This window comes from Bubalus bubalis, chromosome 9 (genome assembly GCF_019923935.1).
Source record: "Bubalus bubalis isolate 160015118507 breed Murrah chromosome 9, NDDB_SH_1, whole genome shotgun sequence".
NCBI lineage: Eukaryota > Metazoa > Chordata > Mammalia > Artiodactyla > Bovidae > Bubalus > Bubalus bubalis.
The window spans coordinates 66,217,635-66,231,515 of NC_059165.1; the positions used below are offsets into that span (position 1 = coordinate 66,217,635).

The 13,881-nt window shown below is 40.2% G+C and overlaps 1 protein-coding gene and 1 long non-coding RNA gene across 3 annotated transcripts in view; one reads left to right on the top strand and one right to left on the bottom strand.

Annotated features, from left to right (window-relative positions):
• Positions 1–13,881, top strand: part of FSTL4 (follistatin like 4) — a 447,609-nt gene that overhangs the window by 424,405 nt on the left and 9,323 nt on the right. For both annotated transcript variants that reach the window (XM_025292703.3, XM_006065073.4), the window contains exon 14: positions 7,317–7,424. In XM_025292703.3, the coding sequence (XP_025148488.2) occupies positions 7,317–7,424 (108 nt within the window). The remainder of the gene's footprint in view (positions 1–7,316; positions 7,425–13,881) is intronic.
• Positions 1,987–12,347, bottom strand: LOC102402509. Its single transcript, XR_328116.4, has 5 exons — positions 12,109–12,347; positions 8,613–8,677; positions 6,853–7,065; positions 3,761–4,184; positions 1,987–2,360 (listed from the first exon to the last, which is right to left on the bottom strand). It is a non-coding gene; the product is annotated as an uncharacterized LOC102402509 (long non-coding RNA).

Genomic DNA, 13,881 nt, shown 5'->3' on the forward strand with positions numbered 1-13,881 from the left:
TGTCCTGGCTATTGTAAGTAATGCTACAATGAATGTTGGGTGTATGTATCTTTTCAAATTATGGTTTTCTCCAGATACTTGCTCAGGGGTGGGATTGCTGGGTCATAGGGTAGTTCTGTATTTAGTTTTTAAGGAACCTCCATACTGTTCTCCATCCCCACCAAAGGTGCAAGAAGGTTCCCTTTTCTTCACACCCTCTTCAGCATTTATTATTTGTAGATTTGTTGATGATGGCCATTCTGACTAGTGTGAGACCTCACTGTAGTTTTGATTTGCATTTGTCTAATAATTACTGATGTTGATCTTTTCCTGTACTTCTTGGCCATCTGTATGTCTTCTTTGAAGAAATGTCTATTTAGGTCTCCTGCCTATTTTTTCATTGGGGTTGCTTTTGTTTGATATTGAGCTGCATGAGTTCTTTGTATATTTTTTTAGATTAATCCCTTCTTGGTTGCTTTATTTGTAAATATTTTCTCCCATTCTGTGGGTTGTCTTTTCATTTTTTCATGGTTTCCTTTGCTGTGCAAAAGCGTTTGAGTTTAATTAGGTCCCATTTGTTTGTTTTTATTTTCATTACTCTAGGAGGTGGATCAAAAAAGATCTTGCTGCTGTTCATGTCAGAGTATTCTGTCTATGTTTTCTGCTAAGAGTTTTATAGTATCCAATCATACAGTTGGGTCTATAATCCATTTTGAGTTTATTTTTGTGTATGGTATTAAAGAATGTTCTAATTTCATTCCTTTACATGTAACTGTCTGGTTTTGCCAGCACCACTTATTGAAGAGACTGTCTCCTCTCCATTGTATATTCTTCCTCTGTCAAAGATTAGGTGACAATAGGTGCATGGGTTTATTTTGGGGGTTTTTAACCTGTTCCATTCATCTATGCTTCTGTTTTTGTGCCCGTAGCATACTGTTTTATAGCTTTGTAGTATAGTCCAAAGTCAGGGACCCTGATTCCCCCAGCTCCATTTTCCTTAAGATTGCTTTGGCTATTCAGGGTCTTTTGTGTTTGCATACAAATTCTAAAGATTTTGTTCAAAGTAAGGATTTTTAAATGGAATTTAAAGGGAATTATCCTTAATTATCTGGGTGAGCCCTACCTGCAAGAACAAGTATCCTCATAAGAGAGAGGATGTGACAACAAAAAAGGAGGAGACAGTTTAAGGACTAAAGCAGGTTTGCTACACTTCTGGCTTTAAGATCGGAGGGAAAGGCCATAAGCCAAAGAATGCAAATTTTTGGATTCTGGCAGCTGGAAAAGACAAGGAAATACATTTTCCCCTACAGCCTCTAGAGGGAGCACTACCATGCAGATGTATTTCTCCTGCCAGTGAAATTAATTTTGGACTTCTGGCCTCAAGAACTGTAATTATGGGGAATAAATTTGTGTTGTTTTAAGCCACCAAGTTAGTGGCACTGTTGCTACAGCAGTAGGAAAGTAATGCACTCTGATCGAGGCTTTGAGCAAGGCAGGGGGTGAAGCAGATACAGGGGGAAGTTAGTAATTCCACTTTATATATATAATAGCAGCTTAAACATAATCTAATCTATATCTTTAAAGATGTCATGTAATAGGTTGCATAAATAGGTCTGGAGTCAAAGGAGAGGTCTAGGCTGGAGATATGAATGTGGGCATCATTACCACTTGAATTTGTTAAATCCAGTGACCTGGAGGAGATCATGGAGGGATATATAGATAGAGAAGAGGTCACGGTTGGAGCCCTGAAGTACTCCAACACTTAAAGATCAGGAATGAGAGAGAGAGCCAACAGAGGAGACCAAGAAGGAGTAACCTGAAAGGTAAGAAGAAAATGAGGAGAGGGTGGTTTTCCAGAAGAGTATTTTAAGGGAGAGTTAGTAGTCAATGGTGTCAAAGATTGCTGAAAGTATTTGTATGTTGTGAAGACTGAGAACTAACCTTGGATTTAGCACCACATGGATCATCATGGCAGGAACAAACAGGACGATAATGGCAGAATGCAAGCCTGAGCGGGGTGAGTTCACGTCAGAATCAGAGGGAGTAGAGATGGTGAATACAGACAACCATTTTGAGGGGTTTTGCTGAAATGTGAGTAAAAGTAGACAAATGAGGCGGTAGCTGGCAGAGGATGCTGAAGAAACTTTTAGGCTAGATGACATTCCAGCATTTGTATGCTAATGGGGAAAACTTCTGCAGTTCTTCCCTTTCTTCTGCATCAGTGAAGTATGCAGTGGAATCCAGGACATAGGAGCAGATACACCAGCCTAAGATAAAAGCACGTTCACTCATCAGAGCAGGAAGAAACCGGAAGTATTCGGGCACAGGTGCAAATAGGTGATACAGTTGGTGGTAGCTGGGTGACCTTCTCTTCTGGTTGCCTTTGAAATAAGAAGGAAAATTATCACCAAGGCTGGAAGTCTAAGGAAAGAGGTGAAAGTTGGATGTGAGATTAAATTGACCAGGGAAATGTGATAGGACTGCAGGGCAGTGGTGAAGGTCCACTTAAGGATGAGGGGTACAAATTTCAAGTCAAACCAATGACGAGGCTTGTATTTTTTTTTTCCAAGGAATGCTCAACTGTGCAGGTTGCTCACTGTTGGGAGAAAGTTACATAGAACCAGGGTTTTGGTTGTGGTTTCTCCTGGCAAATATGACAAGAGATTTTCTAGCTATCTTTTTGTTATTGATTTACCTGGTCAGAGAAAATACTCTGAATAATTTCAATCCTTTGAAATCTGTTGAAGCTTGCTTTATAATCAAGCTAATCTACTTTGGCAAATGCTCTGTGTATACTTTAAAAGCATGTGTTTTCTAATGTATGTGTGTGTGTGTGTGTGTCAAGTTGGATCATTCTATTACTCAAATATTCTAAGTGACTTTTGTTTAGTCAACTAGCTGCTAAGAGGTATGTTGAAATCTCCCCCTGTGGTTGTAAATTTATCAAGTTCCATCCATTTTTGCTTTGCTTTAAAATTGTAATATCTTCCTGAGTGGAAGACTTCTTTCAAAATATCCCTATTTATCTCTGGTAAAGCTTCTTGCCTGAAAGTCTATTTTTGTCTAACAGTGTAGCTAAATCAGATTTACTTTGATTAGTGTTACCATGGTATAATTTTTCCATTCTTTCACTTTCAATCTATGTCATGTATTTAAAAGGTGATCTTTTATAAAACTAATGTATTTGGATTTTGGCTTTTATCTAGTTTAATAATCTTGGTCTTTACTCAATTATTTGATCCCTGTATATGGTTATGCCTACCATCTTTCTGTTTTTTTATTTGACCTACCTGTTTGTTTTTTTCTCCTTTCTCGCTTTTTTCTGGATTAGTCAAACATTTTTATTATTCTATTTCTTCCTCTAGTAACTTGTTGTCCATGCATTCTTTGATCATTGCTATTATTATGACCACCCTAGGGATCACAACACATTCTTTGCCTCAATACAGTCTCATGCAAGTTATTACTTCATTTGCCTAATAATGGGCTTCCCTGATAGCTCAGCTGATAAAGAATTCACCTGCAATGCGGAAGACCTAGGTTCAATCCCTGGGTCAGGAAGATCCCCTGGAGACGGGAAAGGCCACCCACTCCAGTATTCGGACATGACTAAGAAACTTTCACTTTCATTGCCTAATAATGAGAGAACCTTAGAACACTCGAACTCCTCTAACCCCCGTTCTGCCTTTGGCACTATAGTAGGAATGAATTTATTTCTACACATAATTTAACCCCGCAAAACATGACTATTATTGTCATTTATATTCACGCATATATTTACCTTTTTCATTGCTCTTTATTCTTTCCTGAAGTACAGTGTTCTCTCTGGGATCAATTTCATTCTGACTGGACAGGTTTCTTTAGTGCAGGTCTGCTGACAACAGATTCTCATAGTTCTTATTTGTTTGAAAATTTTCCATTTGTAAAGGATGTTTTCACTGGATATAGAATGTTACATTGGCAGTTATATTCTTTCGACTTTAAGATGCCATTTCATTATCTTCCACTGGTTTTGTTAACAGGTCAACCGTCAAGTTTTACTGTCTCTCTTTTGAAGATGACGTATCCCTTTTTTCTCTCTGGCTGCTTTCTAGATTTTCTCTTTCTTTGGTCTTTAGTATTTTTCATCAGACTGGAAAATTCTTAACCATTGTTTCTTCAAATATTCTGAGGCCTCATTCTTTCTCACCTCTTCTTTGAGAACTCTGAAAGAAAAAAAAATAGACCTTTCCATTGTGTCCCACACATCTCTTTCCCTCTTTTCATATTTTCCATCCTTTTTTGTCTCTTTGTAGTTCAGTTTGGGTATGTGCCTCAGTTGTCTTTCACTTTACTAGTCCTATCTTCCACCCTGTCTAAGGTATATTTAACAAAATCTATTTATTGAGATCTTCATTTGCATTTTTTCACTTTAGAATTTCTGCTTAATTCCCTATACATACACACATATATATAATTATATGCACATAATTTCCTTATCTTTTTATATTATTTTCAGTCATATAAGCTGTATCTTGAAATGCCTAGTCATTTTTTTCTGAATGGCAAACCTTCCACATAACATTGTAGAGACTTTATATGGCTGTCATCCACTGAAGAGAGTTTATCCTTTTCTCTGCTAGGAAGAGAGAGAGTAGAAAATGAATCCCTCTAATCAGGTACTGTGTTGAGCCAAGGCTGAGTTGCAGCTTTTATAAAGCTTAGTCAGCCTCTGATTCACTCCTAGTAGGTCACCCTTCCAGTCCTCACACTGAGAGCCTGGTTTGTTCTTCAGGACCTTTTCCCCTCTGTGTCTTAGCTCCTTAGCATATAGAGACTGTGGAGAGCTCTGTTCTGAATTTAAGAGATTTCGGGGGGTGGGGGTTAGGTTTTCAACCTCCTGCTCCACACCACCTCAGTCAGAATGAGAATATGAACTATGGTTGGAAAAGGTTAGGCAGAAAGGACAGATAGCGCCTGCAGTCCAAACTTCAGGGAAGTTTATGAAGAGGGTGGACAAATAAGATAGCTGGAAGAGCATGCATAATCAAGAGGGTTTTTAAAAGAGAGAGAAAAAGTACACGAATCTAGAGAGAGTGAGGATGGTGAGTTAAGAAGCTCTGGGAAGAAGAAGGCCGCTGGATCCTAAGCCTTTGGTAAATGAAGGGGAAAAGACTAGGAAGCTGGCAGAAGAGAGGAACAATGAGGAGCAGCTAGAAGCATGAACAATGGACCAGGGGTATATGAAGGTAGGAAAATAGAAACAACTCTGCTTAGATCTTCAGGGTAGAGCGGGTTTTAATCTGAGCAAGACAGTTAAAGCAGACTGCAAAGATGGGGGTGACTGGAGAAGAAATAGACATCAACGGGGATGGGCAACATGAAGAGTTTAGGTTTGCATAGAGTTGTGGTCATCAACAGAGGAATGAATTCTAGAGTACAGTGGGTTTATCTGAAGCCATGTGCTGAATGAGCTCATCCAGGGAAAGGAGGTAGATAGAAGGTCAAAGATGAAGATGTGGAACATGCCAACATTTAGAAGTCAGGATGAGGAAGGGAAGCCAGGGAGGTGGGGGGCTGAGGAAAGACAATATTCCCAGAAGGGTATGGTTAACCATGATGAAAATTCAGGTTAGAGGAGGATCAAAAAGTGATCTCTGAATTTGACATTAAGCTCTATCACAGTTCAGTGGAGTGGTGAAGACAATTAAATGGTTTCAGGGACTCCACAGACATTTCTTGAGGAAAGTTTTAAACAGTGGGGAGAAAAATGCCCCCCGACTAGATCAGAAAGGCTAGAATTATGGTGGACTTAAATTGAAGTTTCAGAAATTTGTTGACAAGGAATAAGTTACGGTGGCTGCAGTAGGGAAGAGAAAAAGATCACTGAAACCAAGAAGGAACTAAGAAAGCAGGGCTTTGAATGAAGGCACCAAACTAGGAATCTTTAACGAACAAAGAGAGTGGCTAGGTCAGTGAGGAAAAGTGCAGGGGTCACAGCGGCATCACAAACAGTGTTTTGGAACTTAGAAACTACATTCAGTTCAGTTCAGTCACTCAGTTGTGTCCGACTCTTTGTGACCCCATGAACTGCAGCACGCCAGGCCTCCCTGTCCATCACCAACTCCCAGAGTTCACTCAGACTCACGTCAATCGAGTCAGTGATGCCATCCAGCCATCTCATCCTCTGTTGTCCCCTTCTCCTCCTGCCCCCAATCCCTCCCAGCATCAGAGTCTTTCTTTTCCAATGAGTCAACTCTTCGCATGAGGTGGCCAAAGTACTGGAGTTTCAGCTTCAGCATCATTCCCTCCAAAGAAATCCCAGGGCTGATCTCCTTCAGAAGGGACTGGTTGGATCTCCTTGCAGTCCACAAGGGACTCTCAAGAGTCTTCTCCAACACCACAGTTCAAAAGCATCAATTCTTCAGCACTCAGCCTTCTTCACAGTCCAATTCTCACATCCATACATGACCACAGGAAAAACCATAGCCTTGACTAGACGGACCTTTGTTGGCAAAGTAATGCCTCTGCTTTTCAATATACTATCTAGGTTGGTCATAACTTTCCTTCCAAGGAGTAAGCGTCTTTTAATTTCATGTCTGCAGTCACCATCTACAGTGATTTTGGAGCCCCAAAAAAATAAAGTCTGACACTGTTTCCACTGTTTCCCCATCTATTTCCCATGAAGTGATGGGACTGGATGCCATGATCTTAGTTTTCTGAATGTTGAGCTTTGAGCCAACTTTTTCACTCTCCACTTTCAAGAGGCTATTTAGTTCCTCTTCACTTTCTGCCATAAGGGTGGAGAAGTATAAAACAGTCTCCACGTGACTGAGGAAGCTCTATTCTCAGAAAATAGCAGAGTTTCAGTTACAGCAGTAGAAAAAGACTCACCTGATGCTAAAGTCCAAGTCCTGGAGGTTCCAGGTGGGTGACGTACAAGACAGTCTGCACAAAGTTAAAGGACACATGATAACAGAAGCTTTCCAAGTCAGTCTCAGATCATGCAGGTGGAAGAGCTTGGGAAGGATGCTGAGGGTTCAGGAGGCCTCCAAGGCTTACAGGAGAAGTGATGGGAGGGTCCTGAAGCTGACCGTGAGTGGAAAACTGGAAAAAAGAAAAACCTGTGTTTATGTTTTTGCCAAGATGGTATGGGTCTTCTTTAAGTAAAACTTGCAAGAAAGGAAAACATTACTAACAACCAATTTTATGCCTCTGAGACAAACCCACAAAGGTTTCTTCCCTGGGTTCCCAAATGGAATCATTATCCAGGCTGCTAGGCTGGATAGAGTGGCCTAGAAAAGAATCACTTTCTGCAACAACAATGATCAACTTGTCGCTACTTTTTTTTTTTTAAGTCCATAGGTGTCGATCCTCTGCCGGCTAAGCTGTCCTATGACAAATCACATGACCAAGTGTGGGTCCTGAGCTGGGGGAACGTGCACAAGTCTCAACCAAGCCTCCAGGTATGTTGGGTACATGCAGGACAACGCCCACCTGCAAGAAAGGACTCTCTCCCCAGCTAATCACCTTTACCCAAAGTATGTCCATGAGAGAGAGTAGGAAACATCCTCAGGACCACGCCCCTTACAGGCAATTAGCAGGGTATCTTCTGCCAGGCCTGCTGCTAAAGACAACACTGATGGTAGATGGGATTCTGATGTCATGACAACCAGAAAGTGGCTCTTGGGCCCCACCTAGCCCAGCCCCCAAACACTTTTCTCTTCTCAGCCAGGAGCTCCTGGGGCCAAGCAGGAATGAACCTCTGGACTCCAAAGGGAGCTAGGGCTTTCTCCACCCTGGGCTGCACGGGCTGGAGAATACTGCCAAAGCAGGCACCAGACAGTAAGGAAGCAGAAGGAAAAGAAGGAAAAGCAGTGGCAATTATGTTCATAAATGAAAGCACTTTACTGAGTGCTCATGGGGTGCTGGGGCACAGGAAGGTTCAGTAATTGGCCCCTGCTCCACCCTCGGTATATGCTCAGCCCTGCAGTCCAGCCACTGCACTGTACTGACTCCCCCTTGGGAAGAGCCTGGGCCCAGCACAACTGTGGGATCCCTTCTTCCACCAGTCAGGGAAGGTCAACACCAACCTGTGTTGAGCGTGTCTGGCTCAGCCTTTCTCACCGAGGTACATGAGAGGATTAAGCCCTACAGAAGGTGATTTAAATACCTGTTCCCTCAATTTTCACAATGATGGTACATAGAACCATTCCAGATGCCCAGAAGTTAACTCAGCACATACAATGGACTCCTCAGGATATTAGGATTTATTCTCTCTCAGAACCCCAGTTGAGAAGGGCTGCAGATGGAGCAAGTTCATCTTTTTCCCAAGACTGGTAAGAGGCCAGGGGACACCCCGTCTACAGAAGCTTCCTCCTGGGGACTGGCCACCCTCCTGGGCCAGGGGAAGGACACTACTTCATCTCCTACACACAGAGACTGCTGCCCCTCAGTGGACGCCATCAACACGCCCTGGGCCCCAGCGAGCTGATGACAAATAGTAATAATTCAGTAGAGGACCTAGGAGTCAGAATAAGGTCGCTCAGAAAATTGGTTTCTCTGGCAGCCCTAAGAAAACAGGTAAGGAAATTCGAAGGGAGGGGCCACCAGAAAATATTTTTCTAGAGCTAAAAATTAACAAAAATTATTACCTCATTTAAAACTGCAGGAGATGAGTTGAAAATGCATGGTTTCTACTGAGACTCAAATTAATAGCCTGAAAGATAAAGAGCAAGAAAATCCTCAAATCACAGAACAAATATAAGATTAAGATATGAAGTCTCAAATGACATTTCAAAGTCAAAAGAAGTTTAGAAAAAGTAACAGTTGGAATGGAGTCAAACATTCAATTTGGAATAAAATTTCCAATTTAAAAAAAGTACATCTTGTAGATTGAAAGTGATCCAGGTTAACATGATGAGAAAGAACACATCTCTGCTCTTCCTGGTAAAACTCTGGACTTCTAAGAATAAAGAAAAAATATTTCAAGGCAGAAAGAACACGTCACCTATAGAAGAACAATCAGATTTCTCACCTCCAACAGTAAAGACTGGAATTGTGCCCACATGCTGCTAAAAGAAAAGGGTTGATATCCAAGGTATCATTTACCTGTCAGGACAAAAGAAAGACCTAAGCATATGCAAGAATTCAGAGAGCATATCACAAAAGACAGCAGAAAAACAGCAGGTGAGCCAAATCAGAGACATCGAGATGGAGGAAGATACAGAAGAGACAAGAGTAAGTAAGAAATCTAGAGAGGAAGGTCCAAAATTGAAACAAGATGAATAAGGAGAAACTAATGTGTGAAAGTGGAGTCGTTCAGTCATGTCCGACTCTCTGCGACCCCATGGACTGTAGCCCACCAGGCTTCTCAGTCCGTGGGATTTTCCAGGCAGGAATACTGGAGTGGGTTGCCATTTCCTTCTCCAGGGGATCTTCCCGACCCAGGAATTGAACCCGGGTCTCCCGCATTACGGGCAGACACTTTACCATCTGAGCCACCAGGGAAGAAAGGAAGGTCCAAAATTGAAACAAGATGCATGAGGAGAGACTAATGTATAGTAAGTGCTAAATAAAGGCATTTGAATTAGGAGAGATGCACTGAAAGAGATATTCTGATACCAGACTCTAAAGATGGTAAATTATTTCAGTAAAAGTAAAAATAGGGAGTAGAGGAAAGAGAAGGGAGTAAAAAGATTCCAACATGTCATCTTATGGGGATAAGAGAGGATATAGAAAATGCTCTTTGAAATTAATAGTTGAGATAGTTAACTATCTAATTATTCCAAATGTGACAAACTGACTTCTCCTATTAAAAGCAGAGGTGATGAGATTGGGTTTGGAAGGAAGAGAGGGAGAGAAAACTAGCTATAATTTGTTTACAAGAGGCATATAAAGTGGTGATAGGTGGATGAAAAGATGTTTGAGTGTAATATTAATATCAGACAAGGTCAAATTTAAGGTTACAAGCACTAAATAGCATAAGGAGAGACATCATGTGAAGATAAACAGCCAACAGATAGCAAACAACTAAATACATGACACAAGAGTGATTAACAATACAAGAACTTGAATTTAAAATGCATTTACATTGTATATACCAAGGAGACAGTATAATGACATGGGAAAAGTGAATAATATGAATAAGGAACTTGGTTTCATAAATATATAGAAACCCTTTCCTCTGCCAAATAGAATTTTTTCACATGTCCACATATACATGTATCAGTAATCACAAAATTTTAACAAATTTTGCAAAAGTCAGTGTTATAGGCTACATTATCTGATAATTAGAAATAATTAAAATGTGACCTACCTAATAAGGAAACACTCCTAGATTGTTACTGGAGCAAAGAGGAAATTAAAACAAGAAATTACAAAGTGTCTGAAAGCAATGAAAACGAGACTCCTTCTCATCAAAACCTACGGGATAGAGAGAAAACCATACACAAGGGAATATTTGTGTCTTAAAACCTGCAGAGAATATATTTGTATTAAGAAATTAGAAAAAGAACAAAGGAACTGGCAGGAAGGAATTATTTAAAAGACCAAAATTAGTAGAAATAAAAAATCTTTCATAAACCCGATAAAGAAAAAAACATAAAATGAAGAATGTGAAGAGAGATTACTACAGATGAAGGAAGATGAAAATAATTGTCAAGTAGTATACTGCAGCTCTGAGGTGGCAAATTTTAAAACCTAGAAAAAACGAATGATTGCAAAATGCAGAAAAAAATAAACTGATCTAGTCAGAGAGAGAAAGTATCGTATGACATCACTTATATGTGGAATCTAAACAATGACACAAATGAACCTCTCTGTGAAGCAGAAAGAGACTGACAAACATAAAGAACACACGTGGGGTGAGCAGATGCAGATTGTTACACACAGGATGGACGGACAGCACGGCCCCACTGCATAGCACAGGAGCCTTCAGATAGTGTCCTGGGAAAAACCACAGCAGAAAAGACACAATATTTATATAAATATAAAAAAGAATTATGTGTGTGTGTGTGTGTATGTATGTGTATATATATATATATAAAACTGAGTCTCTGTGCTGTACAGCAGAAATTAATGTAAATCAACTATACTTTAAATAAAAAAACTGACCTAAGAAAAGGAAAACCTGAAGTAGAACAATTACCAGAGAAGAGGTTGTTTTTTTTTTAAAGATTAAAGATCTCCATAGAAAAATGTACAGCCAAGTTTCTGATGCATTGTTTAACAATTAGATTAATACCTAGGCAAGAACACTCAGACATATGTATTCAGAAAAAGGCAAGTCATGAGTGGAGATTTTTCAAAACATATTAAAATACATTGAAGTTGGCTAATTAATAAATTAGTATTGATCCTAGAAACAAATACATTTTAGTGATAGTTGCTTAAAATGTAATAACTGATAAATGAAGCATATGAAATTGGTAAGGCAAATGCTTTGGGACCATAATCTTATCATTTAGGGAAACCTAAAGTTGATCATTTAATCTGATTTCTCAGACCATTTGTATTCAGTGCTACCATTACCTTTGTGAGAGAGGCTGAGCATAGTATTAATAATTGGAACTGAGCAGAAGAGGAGCTTTGGGGTACAGCCAAGTTATAGCAAACCTTTCAAATGCAGATAGTTTTAGTATTATTTGAACTATCTCAGACCATGTGGGGGAAATGTACAGCTCCTTAGTATTAAAAAATAAAACTATCAACTAATCTCACAAATACAGAAGCAAAATTCAACATGGTATTAAAAATAGAGTCCAACAATGCATCTAACTGCTTGAGCAGGGAACAAATTCCCAGGATGCAATAATGGTTCACTGTTAGGAAATCAGTCAATATTACTCATAGCACAAATTAAAACAGAATAAACTATAATATTTTCAATGAATGCTGGAAAGGCATTTAACTAAATACAGCAGACATTCTTAATTTAAAAAAAAAAAAACTAAAAAAAAAGGAATAGAAGACATAAACATAATGAAGACTGTTTCCCAGAAACCAAGAGCAAATTTTGCCTAAATGACAAAACACTAAGAGCATTTTAATTAATATCAAGAATTAGACCATTATGCCCACCATCACCATAATTAGAAAGTCTGAGAAATGCACTCTGACAAGAAAATGAAATAAACTGAATAAACCTACCTTCATCATTGTGGACTAGTGTTCAAGAAACCACTGCTTGCAAAAACTGCTCCTGGAAATGACAAAAGGCAGAGCCTTTGTGGTGAGCAATTTAGAAATGTAAACCAAAAGCCTCAGTCCAGCAACGTGACCCCTCAGAGGCCATGATCAAGGATGGGCACAAAGATTTAGTTACAGCACTATGTACATTTGCAAAACATTCAAAATACTATCCTAAGGTTTCTGAACATCAAACACTAAGGGACTGGTTAAACAAACTTTGCTGTGACAAAATGAAAGTGGTTCTATAAATGAGGCTTGTTCCACCAAGGCCCTCCCCCAGGAGCCAGTGTTTAAACCTTTGGCATGTTGCAAATTTTGCCTATCATGCTCTTGTCCACCACTCCCAGGTCCAGTTTTTAGCTGCATCAATACCCTGGCTCCCTGCTCTTCCCCAGCTGTCACCTCTTAGCTGGCTTCATCCACCGCTCTGGAGCAGATGCTCAGCCTTCCCATCCCCATGCTACCAACTGACATCTCCTGATATCCAGCCACCTGCCTGCATTTTCGACCAAGCCCATAGATCCAGCAAATTTGAGAGGCTCAAAAGCTATCTTTTAGTCACCAACATGCCCAGCTATGTGTTGGGACACAGGCCAAGAAGGAACTCATGACTCATTGGAGAAGTGAGGTTGACTAGCCCATATCAGTTCAATGGCTCATGATACTGGGTTTTGAAGAAGTAACCTCTGCACACAGGGTGTTAGGGTGGTGAAGCGTGAATGACACTGACTGCTGGCAGCCTGTGATTTTCCATCTCTGTTATAAGCTAAAATGACAGACCTGCTATCAAGCAATGATTGCATGGTTTCTTGGAATTCTCTGACATTTTCACCTGGACATTCTAAGATCCAGTTGCCTAATACTGATATTTTCTTTTTCTTTTTTCAAACATTTTATTTTGTATTGGGGTATAGCCAATTAACAATGCTATGGTAGTTTCAGGTGAACAGCAAAGGGACTCAGCCATACATGTACATGTATCCATTCTCCCCCAAATCCTCCTCCCATCCAGGCTGGCACATAAACAGAAGAGTTCCATGTGCTATATAGTAGGTCCTTGTTGGTCATCCATTTTAAATGTAGCAGTGTGAACATGACCATCCCAAACTCCCTAGCTATCCCCCAGGGCAACTATAAGTTTGCTTTCTAAGTCTGTTTTTTAAGTAAGTTGACCTAATACTGATATTTTCTTAATGTCTAGTTCTAAGTTTTTTCCCCCGGACTTAGCATGGAAATGTCATTCTGGCTTTTTTTTTTTTAATTACAGGAAAATAACCTAACTTTAGAACTTAAGAGCTGCCCTAAAACTAAAATTCCCAACCTACATCTTTCTAATCCAGCATTCTGCCTGTTGACCCCTGGAAGGAAAGCACCATCCCCAAAACCCCAGCCTCAAACCTGCCAGAGGAGGCAGGGCAGGTGCTGTTTGTCTTGTCATTAAAGTAAGAGCCAGAGGCAGTCCCGCTCTTAAAAGGTTAAAGCATCCAGAGCTCTAAGCCCTGCGAGTCTCAAAGCTGCATCACAGACTGTCCTCAGCCCCAGGCTACAAAAATCTGAATCCTTCCATCTGTATACATGGTCACAATATAAAGATCAGAAAATGTGTCTCCCCTCCCTGGTCAGAGTCTAGCATCTGCCTTCTGTCCTGCTAGGAGGGTCTGGGCTTGTCCTTTGGGTCCTGCAGCCAAAACTGCCCACAGGTTGACCAAGCCCCTCACCTGGCTGCAGGTC